A 15604-nucleotide genomic window follows, 5' to 3' on the forward strand; every position below is an offset into this window, starting at 1 on the left:
ATCAAAACCACTATGAGATACCATTTCACACCAGTCAGAATGGCTGCGATCCAAAAGTCTACAAATAATAAATGCTGGAGAGGGTGTGGAGAAAAGGGAACCCTCTTACACTGTTGGTGGGAATGCAAACTAGTACAGCCACTATGGAGAACAGTGTGGAGATTCCTTAAAAAACTGGAAATAGAACTGCCTTATGATCCAGCAATCCCACTGCTGGGCATACACACTGAGGGAACCAGAAGGGAAAGAGACACGTGTACCCCAATGTTCATCGCAGCACTGTTTATAATAGCCAGGACATGGAAGCAACCTAGATGTCCATCAGCAGATGAATGGATAAGAAAGCTGTGGTACATATACACAATGGAGTATTACTCAGCCATTAAAAAGAATACATTTGAATCAGTTCTAATGAGGTGGATGAAACTGGAGCCTATTATACAGAGTGAAGTAAGCCAGAAGGAAAAACACCAATACAGTATACTAACGCATATATATGGAATTTAGAAAGATGGTAACGATAACCCTGTATACAAGACAGCAAAAGAGACACTGATGTATAGAACAGGCTTATGGACTCTGTGGGAGAGGGAGAGGGTGGGAAGATTTGGGAGAATGGCATTGAAACATGTGAAATGTCATGTATGAAACGAGATGCCAGTCCAGGTTCAATGCACGATGCTGGATGCTTGGGGCTGGTGCACTGGGACGACCCAGAGGGATGGTATGGGGAGGGAGGAGGGAGGAGGGTTCAGGATGGGGAACACATGAGAAATAAAGGAATAAAAATTTAAAAACAAACAAACAAACAAAAAAGAAACATTAAGTTGATTGATGACCTAAAGGCTCAGGTAGGGAAAGGAAGTTGGTTATCCAACTTGCTGTCCTCAACCTTCAGTTCACTCTGGACTTAGATACACCCCTTAATGGGTCCCAGTTCTGATGCTCCTTTTAGCCCTCTTGCTAGGTCCTTGTATTCTCAATGCAATAACCCATTTTATTTCTTCTTGCTTAGAAACCATAAAGCTCCAAATGATGATGAGGACTTACCACTATACAACAATAGAGGATTCCAGCAGGGAACCTTGAGGAGAGTCTACACCCCTGTTCCAACAGGAAGTAGCCAGAGCAGTCATCACCCCTGTTCCCTTAGGGTTCCCTGTTGAGCAGTTAAGGCAGATGATCCCTAAGTCGGCTAAAGCAGCTTGAGGATCAACAGGAGGGAATGAGAAGGAAAATTCAGCAAATCTTCCATGTAACGCTCTGTTTAGCATTTTAATGCTTTTGTAACCTGGCTTGTTTATTGTATCAATCAACCACCAGAGATGGCACCAAAAGAAGATAGTTTAAACTGCAGACCTGACTGAGAACACAAGATACCTTACACATTCTCATCCTTGATTGGCACCCCTTAAGAAACACCTCAGTTTCATGGAAGTTCTGCCCTGCCCCATAGCTTGTGTGTATAGAAGACAGGCAAACCCTGAGTCAGGTGCTCAGCCTTTGGAGGTGACTCCGATGGGCCTTGTCTGCCTGTCTGTTAATTGCTCAGTCTTGTCCGACTATTTTCGACCCCATGGACTGTAGCCCACCAGGCTCTTCAGTCCACACAATTTTCTAGGCAAGAATACTGGAGTGGGTTGCCATTTCCTTTAAGGGTAAGTCTTCCCGACCTCGGGATTGAACCTGGGCCTCCTGTACTGCAGGCAGATTCTTTACCATCTGAGCCACCAGGGAAGTCCCGCATCAGTGTAAAATAAAGTCTTTTCTGATACTCCGAGTGCATGTTGCTTTCTCTTCCCATGAGCCAAATATCTACTGTAACTCTGCTGTAACAAACCTACTTGTAAGCACTCCACATAATTGCACTTTTTCCTATCCAATTGCTTTTGTCTCTTTTGTCTCTATGGCAAAATCCGGAACTACTTGCTGTAGTTGTTCCGGATTTTAACCACTTGACCCAAGGATTTTAAACGTGTCCATTACTGTCTTAGTATCAGATAGAGTGTGGACAATGGCTGTTCTTTCTCCTCCCCAGCCAAGGAACGTGGATTTAGCTTTAAGTCTTTAATTTACTTGAGCCCCTCAAGAAAACAACTGCAGTATCTAGGAAAAAAAGGTTAGTGCCATTTTAGAATTCATAACCTTGTTAATCTTTTTAGGGTATACTCTGCAAGTCAGCAGCATTTCAATGCTAGTTTACCTGAGTTCAAATGCTAGCTTTACTACTTTTTCATTTGGAATTACTTGCACAGATTCTGCTTATTTTAAAAGTTAAAATTCAGCAGACATTTAAAAATTAAACAAAAATCAAATTTGTGGAAGAAAATTTACTGAACACTTGCCGGCATTTTGATATCATTGCATGGAAGGAAAGTTATGACCAACCTAGATAGCATATTGAAAAGCAGAGATATTACTTTGCCAACAAAGCTCCATCTAGCTAAGCCTATGGTTTTTCCAGTGATCATGTATGGATGTGAGAGTTGGACTCTGAAGAAAGCTGGGCGCCGAAGAATTGATGCTTTTGAACTGTGGTGTTGGAGAAGACTCTTGAGAGTCCCTTGGACTGCAAGGAGATCCAACCAGTCCATCCTAAAGGAGATCAGTCCTGGGTGTTCATTGGAAGGACCGATGCTAAAGCTGAAACTCCAATACTTTGGCCACCTCATGCGAAGAGTTGACTCATTGGAAAAGACCCTGATGCTGGGAGGGATTAGGGGCAGGAGGAGAAGGGGACAACAGAGGATGAGATGGCTGGATGGACTCTATGGACATGAGTTTGAGTGAACTGTGGGAGTTGGTGATGGACAGGGAGGCCTGGCGTGCTGTGATTCATGGGGTTGCAAAGAGTCAGACACGATTGAGCGACTGAACTAAAGCATCTGTTATATTAGGGGAGTGACTTAGGTGGGCCTGGGGACAAATGAGGATGTTTAATGTATAGATTGTATCTTTTGAATGACTGTTGCAAGGTCTTCAATCAAAAAGAGTTTTTCTTTCCCAGGTGCACAGAGTGATGTTACACCACAAGCTGAAGTTTATAGCTAATGCTGTTGGAGTCTAAAATTTGGGTTTGTTATAAAGACTATCAAAGAAGAGGAAGAGTAAGTCAGGGTGAATTTTTCAGACTTCAAATTTAGTGGTAGCCTTTTCAGTTGTCCTAGTAGATGTGAGTCACTGCTCAATGAGTATTTTCAAGGATTTAACACAACAGTGGGAAGCTGGTATGGAGATTTGAAAGGCACCCCAGACTTGGCTGCAGGAAAGCCTGAGACTATCCATGTACCTTAGTAGAGGGCACAAAGGAACATATTTGGACCATCATGTTTAGCATGTCACATATGCCAAAACAGAATGAGTTGATGTCTTGTACTTTGTTAGATGACATCAGTTAGTTCAGTTCAGTCACTCGGTCGTGTCCGACTCTTTGCAACCCCATGGACTGCAGCAGGCCCGGCTTCCCTGTCCATAACCAACTCCTGGAGCTTTTGTGCTTTTTTTTTTTTTTTTTAAAAAGTCCTCACTAATATATACATATGGTTGTGGCTGATACTGTGTTGGAAGGAAAAATGAGACTTCAGAGTAATATTTCAAGTTTCAGTTCAGTTCAGCAGCTCAGTTGTGTCTGACTCTTTGTGACCCCATGGACTGCAGCATGCCAGGCTTCCCTGTCCATCACCAATTCCCAGAGCCTACTCAAACTCATCTCCACCATCGCATCAGTGATGCCATCCAACCATCTAACCCTCTGTTGTCCCCTTCTCTCCTGCCTTCAATCTTTCCCAGAATCAGGGTCTTTTCCAATGAGTCAGTTCTTCGCATCAGGTGGCCAAGTCTAGACAGGTTCTTTAAGAAATAATACCAGTTGAAAACAATCACATTTATACACAACTTCTCTCAGCCTATCTCTGTTCTAACACTTTGTTTACAATGGCTAAATTAAATCCTTATTAGAGTTCCATCATTACTATCATTACCCAGTTTTACAGATGTAGAAAACAAATGTAAAGTTATATGGTCACACAGCTCATAACCTATAGGGAAAGTTAAATAATTTTCCCTCTACCCTTCTGAGTTCTTAAACCCCTGAAATAAAAGATTAACAAGAGAAAAACAAACAAAAGTAACATGTAGCCCTTATGTATATGTGGGAGTTATCTGGGGAAAAATGAGTAACTCCTGAAGGTAGCTTAAAATTCCAACTTAAGTACCATCTTTATAGGGAAAATGAGTGAGAGGTGGTGCGTAAGCCTAATAGGGGTGAGTAAATGATTTTTAGGAAAGATGAATGGACCTTAAGAGAATAGATGGGGAGAAACAATAGTGATAAAATTAGATTATGTTTAAAGCAGGATAATAAAGTTTCTAGACATAAAATTCTCTCTCTGCTCATTGGGGCCACTACCCCTCTTTAGTGTACATTGTGCACATTATAGCAGTACATTGACCAAATTTAAAGAGCTGCTTGACTGAAAAGAGCAATTTTCTCCTGGTGCCAGCAAGGTACCTTCTTAGAAGATAACACTCCTTTCTCAATCCTGTAAGGAACTGCAATGCCTCTTATACATGTGGGTCTGGACTATGTAGTCTGTCAATAGTAACTTTAAGATATAACTCTTTGTCTTAAGAATATACTATGTTTTGAACTCTAACAAGCAGAACAGTCCTCAGAGCTTTCTGAAAGACTGTCTCCCAGGTGATATTCCTTGGGTTGGCTCTAATAAAGTCCTATTTTCTTTCTCAGATTGACCGTTTTCATGGACAATAGTTTGTGACAAGGTTTGTGTGGGTGTGGTAAAGTGTCACTCTTCCCTAGTTAGTGAAACTCTTTGGGGAGGGATTTCTTGAGTTCTTTTTGTCTGTCTTTAGGTACCTAATGGGAGTTCAGAGAAATCCTCTATGCATTTGCTGTTTTTCTGCTACAGCTCAAAATAATCAACATACTTATAGGAGAGGAAAAATAACTTTCCTTCTACCCTTCTAAATTCTTAGCTGAAAGAGTAGGTTAACATGAGAAAAACAGTTTAATAACATGTACACTTCACACATGCATAAGAGATACCTAGAAAAACTGAGTAAAACTCTGCAAGTTTGTCCAAGACCCCACTTTAAATGTCTCCCACTAAAGACACAAGAAGTAGGAGGAGCTAGTTATGAGAGGTTACCAGGAAAGCAAACAAGAGTAAGGTTATTACACAGAATTAGGTCCAGGGTCTTCTCATTGATGAGATTCTCTGGTGATCCAGTTATCCTATCTTCCTGGTACAGAGAGAAAAACATTCATTAAAATTCCCTTTATAAATGTAAGTGTCCCTCACAAAAGAGTAAATTCTCACAAATAAAAGTAAATTCTACTCTATGTCTGGTATTTAAAAAAAAAAAAAAAAAACAGCTCAAAAATAGCATATGAAGGGTGAGAGTCATATTCTGCTACCATTCACAACTAACAGTCACCTTCTCTTGAATGAGAAAGTATAGTATTTGCAAAAAAAAAAATAAGTCCTTACTAAAATTCTCAGTCGAAAACATAAACAGACTCAGATTCAAAGACCAAAGGGAGCAAAACAATCCAGAGTAACATTTAACAGATGCATTATACTAGGTTCTCTCCCTTTCACAGACACTGGATCCAGAAAGGGGCGGAGCCAAGGGAGTGGTTTCAGAGCGTCTTTTCCCGCCCGCGCGTTCAGTTCTCAATGAGGTCCGACTACAGCTTATAATTACTCTTGACCAAGCGGCGATACCACTGCTGTACCGCACACGCTTGCAACACTTCAGGTAGCATGTCTGGACGTGGCAAAGGCGGCAAAGGCCTTGGGAAAGGAGGCGCTAAGCGCCACCGCAAGGTTCTGCGCGACAATATCCAGGGTATCACCAAGCCCGCCATCCGTCGCCTGGCTCGTCGTGGTGGTGTGAAGCGCATCTCCGGGCTCATCTACGAGGAGACCCGTGGGGTGCTAAAGGTGTTTCTGGAAAATGTGATCCGGGACGCGGTCACCTACACGGAGCACGCCAAACGCAAGACTGTCACCGCCATGGACGTGGTTTACGCGCTCAAACGCCAGGGCCGCACCCTCTATGGTTTCGGCGGCTAAAGCTTCATCCAGTACGTTTATTTTAAAGGCCCTTTTCAGGGCCGCCCACTTTCTCTCAGAAAGGGCTGTGCTCAATTTGTACTTGGATTAGAAATGTATTCTCTTTTAATGCTAAAGTAGTTTTTCTGTGCGGTCTCTGTACCGTTACACTTTGTCTAATCTTTCTTCATATGCGAAGAGTAGCGGTGCCTTCGGTCAATAGGGCAGTAAAATTCTGTTTGGCTTAGTATGCGGCGGAAGTCCCGGTGCCCTGTTTGAGAACTTCAAGCCCCAGCGTCAACCGCTCTAGTGGGAAGGATCCTGCCTACCCCCAAATCGTCTGTAAAAGGACTATCAACTACAGGCCAAAGTTTTTGTCGAAGAGGCAAAACTGTGTACATGTGTGTGTGCTCAGTCGAGGCCGACTCAGCTTGCCAGGCTCCTCTGTCCTTCGAATTTTCCAGGCAAGAATACTGGAGTGGGTTGCCATTTCCTACTCCAGGGGATCTTCTCGACTCGGATCAAACCCGCGTCTCTTGCGTCTCACGCATTGGCAGGCAGCTTCTTTAGCACTGCGCCACCTGGGAAACCCAAAGTATTTAATAAGTATTTGTGCAAATTGCCAGAAACTGCTGGGGTGCTGCTGGTCGCTGACAAGCCAGATGAATTAAATACATCGCCGGAAAGAACCTAGGTGTTAGTTCTTAGTGTTTGCAGTAAGCGACGCCAGGATCTGCGCTCTCATCTCTGCAGCCCCACCACCTCCTTGTCCTCCTCCGGGTCGCGCCCCAAACCTCCGTACTTATATAGAGTTTGGGCCATCCATCATGCTGAGTGCCGTGACCCCTCGTAAACCCAGTGGTCTTGGTTTTTGACGTGTCTTGGCATTGCTGATTTTCATCCTCAGGCTGGAGGCCTCTGGCTAAACAGTTTGTAAATTTCCATTTACTATATTAAGCGATTCTGTTCTGAACACTTAGGCCTCTAGCAGGGCCTTTGAGATTGTAGGCAGACGCTTTCTCCTCCCTCCCTCTTAAGTGGCTCTCTTGCACTTTCAGCTTCATTCCAGTTGGTCTCTCTCTGTACTCTGCTGTAAATTATACTTTAAAATGAAACTTTCAAAGATGACAATATGGTCACAGAAGTTTTTTTGACGTGTGTCTTCAAATTGATAAACCAGCCGACTGACTGAATAATCAGCCTCCTTGATTTTTTGTTTGAGACGTGTATTGATGACTGCTCTAGGAAACTGCTGCCTCGTCATTCTGCTAACACCTGTCTCTTGACCCTAGAGGAGATACTGACTAGGCAGTTGAGAAAGTGAGATTCTTAATTTCAGGTCAGACTTCTGGACTAGAGAAAAAAAACTGGGGACTTATCAACATAAATGATCAGACTGGATGAGAACACTAAGAACTTAAATATGTTTTATAGCAGCACGTTGTTTGTAAATGAGTGGAACCAATATAAATTGTCATCAAAACGGACCAGATAAAATATCTATATCCATAAAATGGTGTCTTAGTTCAGGCTGATACAATAAAAATACCGTGGACCGTGTGCTTTAACAACAAATATTTCTCAGAGTTCTGGAGACTGAAGTCCAGCATCAAGGTGTTAGGCAGATCGGGTGTGTGATGAGGACCCATTTCCTACTTCATAGGCTGCTGTCTTCCTACTGTCTTCACGTGGCAGAGTTCAATGAATGCAGGCATGAATGTTCTTCACAAGGACACAGGCCCTCTCCCAACCTCAGGCCCACCATAGTGCTGCTATGATTGATTCCCTAGCTATAATTCTTTGACTTGTCACTGCCTGAATCAATCAGCATGACAGGTTTTCTCTGGCTCTTAGGAATGATGCAGGAGTGGTGTATCAGGCAGCATTATCTTTGTTCTGAACCAGGACTTCAGGAGTGTTAGGTCTGAGAAAGGTTCATACCTTTTTACCCAGGTAGTGAGTATGACTAAAATGAGTATAATACAATCTATAAGTCTTATGAACTAAAAAAAGATAGGCCAACCATAAAAGAAGGTGGTCTATGGAGCAGCCACCCTTCCCTTCAGTGTAGGAAATCTGTATCCACATATTTTATTACATATCTGAATGGAGGACAGGAAATTCTAATTTGCTTACTTACGGTATACCCCAATGCTTAAACAATATCTGGCACATTACACAAAATCAACACGTATGTCCTGAAGGGTACCAGGATTACATTACTCTCCCAACCAGGCCCATTTTAGCTCCTCTAGTCATCCAAATTGCAGCTTTGAACCCCCCTCCCCATTGTCAGTTTAAATTAAGGCAGGCTAGGTAATTATATCATTCCCCTCCAAGTCTGGAAGGACAGTTATCAGGTGGGAAACAGGCTGAAAAAAACTAGGGGAAATATTAGAACTAACATACTGAGGCTGAAATCAGCCAGCCCTCTAAAAAAATGATACAAAAAAGAACCCAGTGATAGAGGCATTTGTTGAATACCTTTTAGATGGGAATACTGTTTCCCTACTGCTGCTGCTGCTGCTAAGTCGCTTCAGTCGTGTCCGACTCTGTGCGACCCCATAGACGGAAGCCCACCAGGCTCCCCAGTCCCTGGGATTCTCCAGGCAAGAACACTGGAGTGGGTTGCCATTTCTTTCTCCAATGCATGAAGTGAAAAGTGAAAGTGAAGTCGCTCAATCATGTCTGACTCTTAGCGACCCCATGGACTGCAGCCTACTGGCTCCTCTATCCATGGGATTTTCCAGGCAAGAGTACTGGAGTGGGGTGCCATTACTAGCCAACCTCAAGTGAATTCATGTCCCTTCAGTTGATATGCTACTGGAACATATAATTGTACGAGATTTTCTTGCTTAAAAACTTTCTGTGACTACAACTACAGGCCAAGCATAGACCAAGGAGGCCATACTGTAGCAAGAGAACATCTTCACAGACCAACAGGCCTACCCTATAATCTTCATCTCCTGCTACCCTGCCTGGAGATTATATATATATATATATAATAAGCTTTTTTGAGATATAATCTACATATCATAAAATTTCATTCACTTTTTTTAGTGTACAAACAATAAACTTTAGTATATTTACTTAGTTGTACAACCATCACTACAGTCTATTTAATTTCAGAATATTTCAATCACCCTAATTTCCATTTCTCTGTGATGGAAGGCAAACATGTATGGCTTACTGCTGAGCGCTGTGTTGACACAGAGGGAAGAGCGTTTTCTTCATAACTTCTTCTGAACTAAATGCCTGGGTTTCCCGGCGGTCTGAAGCCGGCTTTTTTTGCACACCATTTCAGATTTTTTTAATCGAGACAAATCACCCCATCAGTGGCGGTAATTTCAGTACTGTTCTCAGGACATGACAGACTCAGATGTCTCCGTCTGTTTCATAACCCGTAAAAAACACAAATTTACTAAACCCGGGCTTTACCTTTTCTCGCCCGATTTCCCACCCCCTATTTAGGTCGCCTCGGGTAAAGCACAGATCATCAGTTCTGACGGGCTGACAACTCATGGGTGGGGCGTGGCGACCTAAAGTTTTTCGTAGTTTTTTTCCACTTATAATTTAATCTTCGCCGCTACCTGTCCAGTGCAAGAGAGCAAATGATTCCGTACGTATATACAGATTGCCAAACCCCGCAGTGTTTTCTGGTTCAGAGCTAGTGTTCAACTATAGCACCTGGCTATTTCTCGGCTAATAGTTACAGCTTTTTTTAGAGTAGTTGGGTGGCCCTGAAAAGGGCCTTTGGTTGAAATCAAGCTCCTGAGAGCAAACTGGAAAGCTTAACCGCCAAAGCCGTAGAGAGTACGGCCCTGGCGCTTGAGAGCGTAGACCACGTCCATAGCGGTGACTGTCTTCCGCTTGGCATGCTCGGTGTAGGTGACCGCGTCCCGGATCACGTTCTCCAGAAACACTTTCAGGCCCCCGCGGGTCTCTTCGTAGATGAGCCCAGAGATGCGCTTCACACCACCACGACGAGCCAGGCGGCGGATAGCAGGTTTAGTGATGCCCTGGATGTTGTCGCGCAGAACCTTACGGTGGCGCTTAGCGCCGCCTTTCCCCAGACCTTTGCCGCCTTTGCCGCGTCCAGACATGGTTTCACGAAAAGTAAACCAACAGCAACTGACGAGTAAGCTGAGAACCGATTCTTATATACCTACTCCCTCCGCCCCTCCCCCCACTGAGGGCTCGGAAATCGCGCAAGCCGGAAGTGTGACGCCATCAATCCCCGCCCTTAATTCCTCCTCCAAGCCCCGGGAACAGGAGCTAAAGGAACTGAAGGGCCGGAAGGGAGAGGCGGATCGGGTTGGCTAAGCGGGCTGAGCTCAGTTTGACCAATAGTCTTTCGTTGCTTGGCTTGCAGGGGTTGCACTGTTTTAACTAAAGTACTTAGAGGAAGCAGGCTTACAGCAGACATATTCCAAATATCCTAAGTATAACAAATACTTTAAAGGGTGAAAACTTATTATCAATAAATTTTCGTAATCGTGTCAAGATCAGAGATAGAAATGTAAAAATGGTTATACTACCCTGACGTTCAAAAGGCCCTGTTATAAAAACGTCCTGCAAATGTCAATCACTCTTCATGCCTCCGAAACCCTGGTTCTTCATTAAGATATAACAGTACTAAACACAAAGGGCCAGTTTGTTCGCATATGCAGGGAATATTGAAAAAAAAGAGCACCCATGAAAAGTGAAAGTGCCTGAGTGTTACTGATGCATATTCTTCCATCCAAAAGCAGTATATTCAACTACTTTAGTTGGTTCGTATTACAGCCGTTTTACTTGAAAACGTGGGTGGCTCTGAAAAGAGCCTTTACTTGAAATCTCAGACTGGAACTTATGCTCTCTCCCCGCGGATCCGACGGGCTAGCTGGATGTCCTTGGGCATTATGGTAACGCGCTTGGCGTGAATAGCGCACAAATTGGTGTCCTCGAAAAGACCCACCAGATAGGCTTCACATGCCTCCTGCAGTGCCATCACCGCCGAACTCTGAAAGCGCAAGTCGGTCTTGAAGTCCTGGGCAATCTCACGCACAAGGCGTTGAAATGGCAGTTTACGGATAAGAAGCTCTGTGGACTTTTGGTAGCGGCGGATCTCGCGCAGGGCCACCGTGCCAGGACGGTAGCGGTGAGGCTTTTTTACGCCGCCGGTGGCCGGTGCACTCTTGCGAGCCGCCTTGGTGGCTAGCTGCTTGCGTGGCGCTTTGCCGCCAGTGGATTTACGGGCAGTTTGCTTTGTACGGGCCATAACAAACAAGAAACTACGAAGCAGATGTGCCTTATACTAGCTCAAATAAGTCGCCCAGCAGTTTTGCTGGTATTTATTGTACCCAAGGGGTAGTGATTGGGCGGGAGAAAAGTTTGAATATTACGTTACAGGTTCTGATTTGTCTAGCTTTAAACTTTCCAAAAAGCGTGCAGTTTCATTGGCCGCCTCCTTCTATCCTCGGCTCTTTTCAACTTTTTTTTTTAACTTTTGTTCTTTTCCACACACGATTTTCTGTAAATGCAATGCTTTGGGCGTTACCTTTTCGGAAAAATAGACATTCACTTCATTGATATTGTAGTAATGTAGGTTTTCTTAGTCCCCTGAGTGGTGTGGGAATTGAGGGATCTACATTCCCTGGTCGGTAACCCGATATCGGGTTAGAAATTTCTAAAGCCATTTTACAAAAAAGAGAGATCCCTCTGTAAAGCTTAAACTGACCGAGGAACTTCTTTGAAACCTACAAGATGTAACCACAAAAACAGTATAAAAAAAAAAAATTCACACTAGCGTTTCCAGAAGTATTTTCTGTAATAAGGCACTTTTTTCTTATGCTCTGACTTTACATTTGGAGCTTTCTGAAACTAGTATTTTCTAAAGTCTAGAATACACTTAGCCTGGTGCAATGCCGGGTAGACAACGGCGGGAGAAACCACAAGGGATCAGAGGAATTTCCCCATGGGAAGCAGGCGATGGACTAAACTCAGTGAATAGATTATGGACCAAAACGAAGACAATTTACTACTGCCAGTGGCTGATTTTTTTTTTTTTTAAAGCCAAATGTGAACCCTTATACGAAAGCGGTAATCCAGATTCTACCTTTTGATTGGTAGAGTCCATTTTACTTGGTAGCCAGTAAGAATGCATATCTAGCATCCCTCATTTGCATGGAGCAGTTCCCTTTCATTTGAAACTTGTTAAACCCATTAGACACAGGCGGCACAAATCATTCTTTAAACAAGAAATTATTGCGTGCAGTAGTTCCCTTTTAAAAACTTTTGATTAGATGCCACATTTATTACTATAGGAAAAGCTTGTTTATGTCTTTCCAGAAATGCTCATTTATGAAACCTTCCTCTTGGAGGAAGATTGTATACCTGTGTTATAATTGTCCTTTAAACTAAGACGCCTAGCTCCAATTGTTCTTATCTCTTCCAAATTATTAGAAATTACGTAATGGGTTTTGTAAATACAGACTCAAGAAAACGACAGTTAAGAAAGGGTAAAGATGGGCGACTCTCGTGTCTGGACGAACCAATGAGCGCTCAGTGGTGTCGGACTCTGCGACTCCACGGACTGTAGCCCGCCAGGGTCTTCTGTGCCTGGGATTCTCCAGGCAAGAATACTGGAGTAGGTTGCCATTCCCTGTGTCTGGAACCCTTTTATTATTGGCCACAAGGCGGAAACGAGCTCTTAGGTTTTTTTTGAGAGTTACTGGGGGGCAATGGCAACCCACTCCAGTACTCTTGCCTGGCAAATCCCATGGACGGAGGAGCCTGGTAGGCTGCAGTCCATGGGGTCGCTGAGGGTCAGACACGACTGAGCGACTTCACTTTCACTTTTCACTTTCATGCATTGGAGAAGGAAATGGCAACCCACTCCAGTGTTCTGGCCTGGAGAATCCCAGGGACGGGGGAGCCTGGTGGGCTGCCACCTCTGAGGTCGCACAGAGTTGGACACTACTGAAGCGACTTAGCAGCAGCAGGGGGAAATTCGGGTCTTTAAAACCAGTGCGGACTTGTTTGAAAACCGCAGGCACTCGCGCGGGAATGACTTGTCATTGCTTCACTCTCCCTACTGCTAGGAGATTGCCCAGGACAGAATTGTGAAAGGGGAGTTTTATTCTCTCAGTAGTTTGATTCACATTGTGAAGTCGTTTTAGCATTGTTGCTGCTTTTACAGCCACAGACAAGTTAAAGGGAGAGTGCCCTAAAATATTATCTCGGGGCTGTGTTCTCTCATTTTCATACTAAAGCAACTTTCCCCCCTGCTCCCACATCCTCCCTGGGTGCAATGCCTGTCCGGGCACAGTTTAGTCCACCCAGAGCTTACTTGATGTCTTTCGTGTGCTAGGTTTGTAGCTTGGTATATGTTATGAGGATGAAAGGCGATCCAAAATGTGTTACGTGCACTGGGCTGTGGAAATAAGTCGCAATTACAGAAATTGCGGGCTAAGCTTTCCACAGGTGCAGCTTGAGTGTCAATTGCAGTGTTAACCAATTCTTTTGTTTTCTACAATTCTCCTTTGTCCCAAATAAACGCACCCTGGTTCAGACCAAGGGCATCCGCGTCTCAGGTCTTTACCACACATACTCAGCGTTGCCAGGAAAGAAAGTAGCATTAATGAGAACTTTTCCCAAACCTGCAGACCAGGCCTACATACTCTCGCTTTCCGCTCTCCCTTTCAGTCATTCAAGATGTAACCTTTTGAGTTGATTGCAGATTAGAAACTGATATCCCTTGCCAGTGCTTCCTAGAGGCAAGGTTTCAGGTGAAACTCCTTGGATTCTTACGCAATTGCCTTATTTAAAGGTCTTCCTCCCACCCCCAAAAGGAAAACAAAAACAAAAAAACCTGCTTTTTTTTTTTTTTTAAAGTCGCACCCTCTGATGGTAATGGCCCGGACCCTTCCCTGCGGAGTGGATTATTTCCGTCTCCACTGGGCGACCGTCGTCAGGGTGAGGGGTGGAAAAGGATGCTGTCTGGGTGCCTCGGTGCAAGCGGTAGGAAAGCAGGACCATAGGCCCCAGCAGCCTGCCGCTGCCTTGCGAGACCCAGTTGGGAGGGCAGGGGGCGGGGGGCGGGCGCCAGCGCTCACCAATCACAGCGCGGCCCCGCCCTATAAATATCGCGCGCTGGAGCCACCCGCATCTTACTGCCTCGTTGGGTCTAGCGGTTTACTAAGTTTTTCCTTATTTCCGCCATGTCCGAAGTCGCGCTCCCAGCTCCAGCTGCTTCCACTCCCCCTGAGAAACCTTCAGCTGGCAAGAAGGCTAAGAAGCCTGCTAAGGCTGCAGCAGCCGCCAAGAAAAAACCCGCGGGCCCTTCAGTTTCGGAGCTGATTGTGCAAGCTGTTTCCTCCTCCAAGGAGCGCAGCGGTGTGTCCCTGGCTGCGCTGAAGAAGGCGCTGGCGGCCGCTGGCTACGATGTGGAAAAGAATAACAGCCGCATCAAGCTGGGTCTTAAGAGCCTAGTGGGCAAAGGCACCCTGGTGCAGACCAAGGGCACCGGCGCCTCGGGTTCTTTCAAGCTCAACAAGAAAGTAGCCTCGGTGGATGCCAAGCCCACCGCCACAAAGGTGGCAACGAAAACCAAGGTAACAAGCGCTTCTAAGAAGCCCAAAAAGGCCTCTGGGGCGGCTGCTGCTAAGAAAAGTGTCAAGACTCCAAAAAAAGCTAAAAAGTCTGTGTTGACAAAGAAGTCTTCTAAGAGTCCTAAGAAGCCTAAGGCTGTGAAGCCTAAGAAAGTAGCCAAGAGCCCTGCCAAAGCCAAGGCTGTGAAACCAAAAGGGGCCAAAGTGAAGGTAACCAAGCCAAAGACCGCTGCCAAACCCAAGAAGGCAGCACCCAAGAAGAAGTAAGAGTTCCGGTTGGAAGCTGCTTCCAATAAACCAACGGCTCTTTTAAGAGCCACCAACTTATTTCAGAGAAAGAGCTTTATTACCACACAACTTTGTTTTTCTTTTTTTGCCCTCATGCAAATACAGTATATGCAAGCCACTCTTAGTTCTACATTAGAATCTTTTTGAGGCTAAGTCAAACTCACGCTGTGGGGTTAGAAGCTTGTGGTTTTGGCCTCAGACTATTTCCCTAGTCCCATTTTAACCTGAAGCTTACATTTGTAGTTGTATGTCAGAAACAAGCGGGGAAACTTTGGGGGCCTACCCCATAATAGTCCTCAGCTGCACGATTGAGGGCTGGGTCCGTGTACCATGTGCTCATTTGTCTATTAAAGATTTCTCTGGTTATCTGAGATCAAAGCTGGGACATAGGTTCTTGGGCCATACTGCTATCGCTAAGTTGGCTTTCCCCAAAATTGGGTGGCTCTGAAATGCTTTTAAGGTGACCTTGGGAACGACGGTGATCCGCCGGCTAACCCGGCGCTCAGATTGGTGTCTTCGAGTTCACCAGGTAGGCCTTGCAAGCCTCAGGCTGCGCCATCGAGGCCAGGCTCAGCCGACTTATCCCGGGGCCATTTGCAGGTTGTCAGCTAGTTTCCCGCCAGGGTCACGAGAACTTGGCTGCCCTGG

General features: G+C 44.8%; 4 protein-coding genes across 4 annotated transcripts in view; 2 read left to right on the forward strand and 2 right to left on the reverse strand.

Moving 5' to 3' along the window:
- Window positions 1-10229, reverse strand: part of LOC104991099 — a 63559-nt gene extending 53330 nt beyond the window's left edge. The window contains exons 1-2 of the mRNA XM_010843446.1: window positions 9895-10229; window positions 5590-5614 (exon numbers count right to left, since the gene is read on the reverse strand). Of these exons, the coding sequence (XP_010841748.1) occupies window positions 5590-5614; window positions 9895-10180 (311 nt within the window). The 5' untranslated portion in view covers window positions 10181-10229. The remainder of the gene's footprint in view (window positions 1-5589; window positions 5615-9894) is intronic.
- LOC104991091 (histone H4) lies at window positions 5729-7580 on the forward strand. Its single transcript, XM_010843439.1, has one exon. The coding sequence runs from the start codon at window positions 5787-5789 to the stop codon at window positions 6096-6098; it is 312 nt and encodes a 103-aa protein (XP_010841741.1). The 5' UTR covers window positions 5729-5786; the 3' UTR covers window positions 6099-7580.
- A 648-nt stretch (window positions 10230-10877) lies between the features above and the next one.
- On the reverse strand, window positions 10878-11396 carry LOC104991090 (histone H3.1). The gene has a single exon (XM_010843438.1). The coding sequence runs from the start codon at window positions 11335-11337 to the stop codon at window positions 10927-10929; it is 411 nt and encodes a 136-aa protein (XP_010841740.1). The 5' UTR covers window positions 11338-11396; the 3' UTR covers window positions 10878-10926.
- A 2825-nt stretch (window positions 11397-14221) lies between these two features.
- LOC104991100 (histone H1.1) lies at window positions 14222-15001 on the forward strand. The gene has a single exon (XM_010843447.1). It carries the CDS (start codon window positions 14279-14281, stop codon window positions 14933-14935), a length of 657 nt encoding a protein of 218 aa, XP_010841749.1. The 5' UTR covers window positions 14222-14278; the 3' UTR covers window positions 14936-15001.
- Window positions 15002-15604: the final 603 nt, after the last annotated feature.

The sequence above is a fragment of the Bison bison genome, unplaced genomic scaffold (genome assembly GCF_000754665.1).
Source record: "Bison bison bison isolate TAMUID 2011002044 unplaced genomic scaffold, Bison_UMD1.0 scf7180017864182, whole genome shotgun sequence".
Classification (NCBI taxonomy): Eukaryota; Metazoa; Chordata; class Mammalia; order Artiodactyla; family Bovidae; genus Bison; species Bison bison.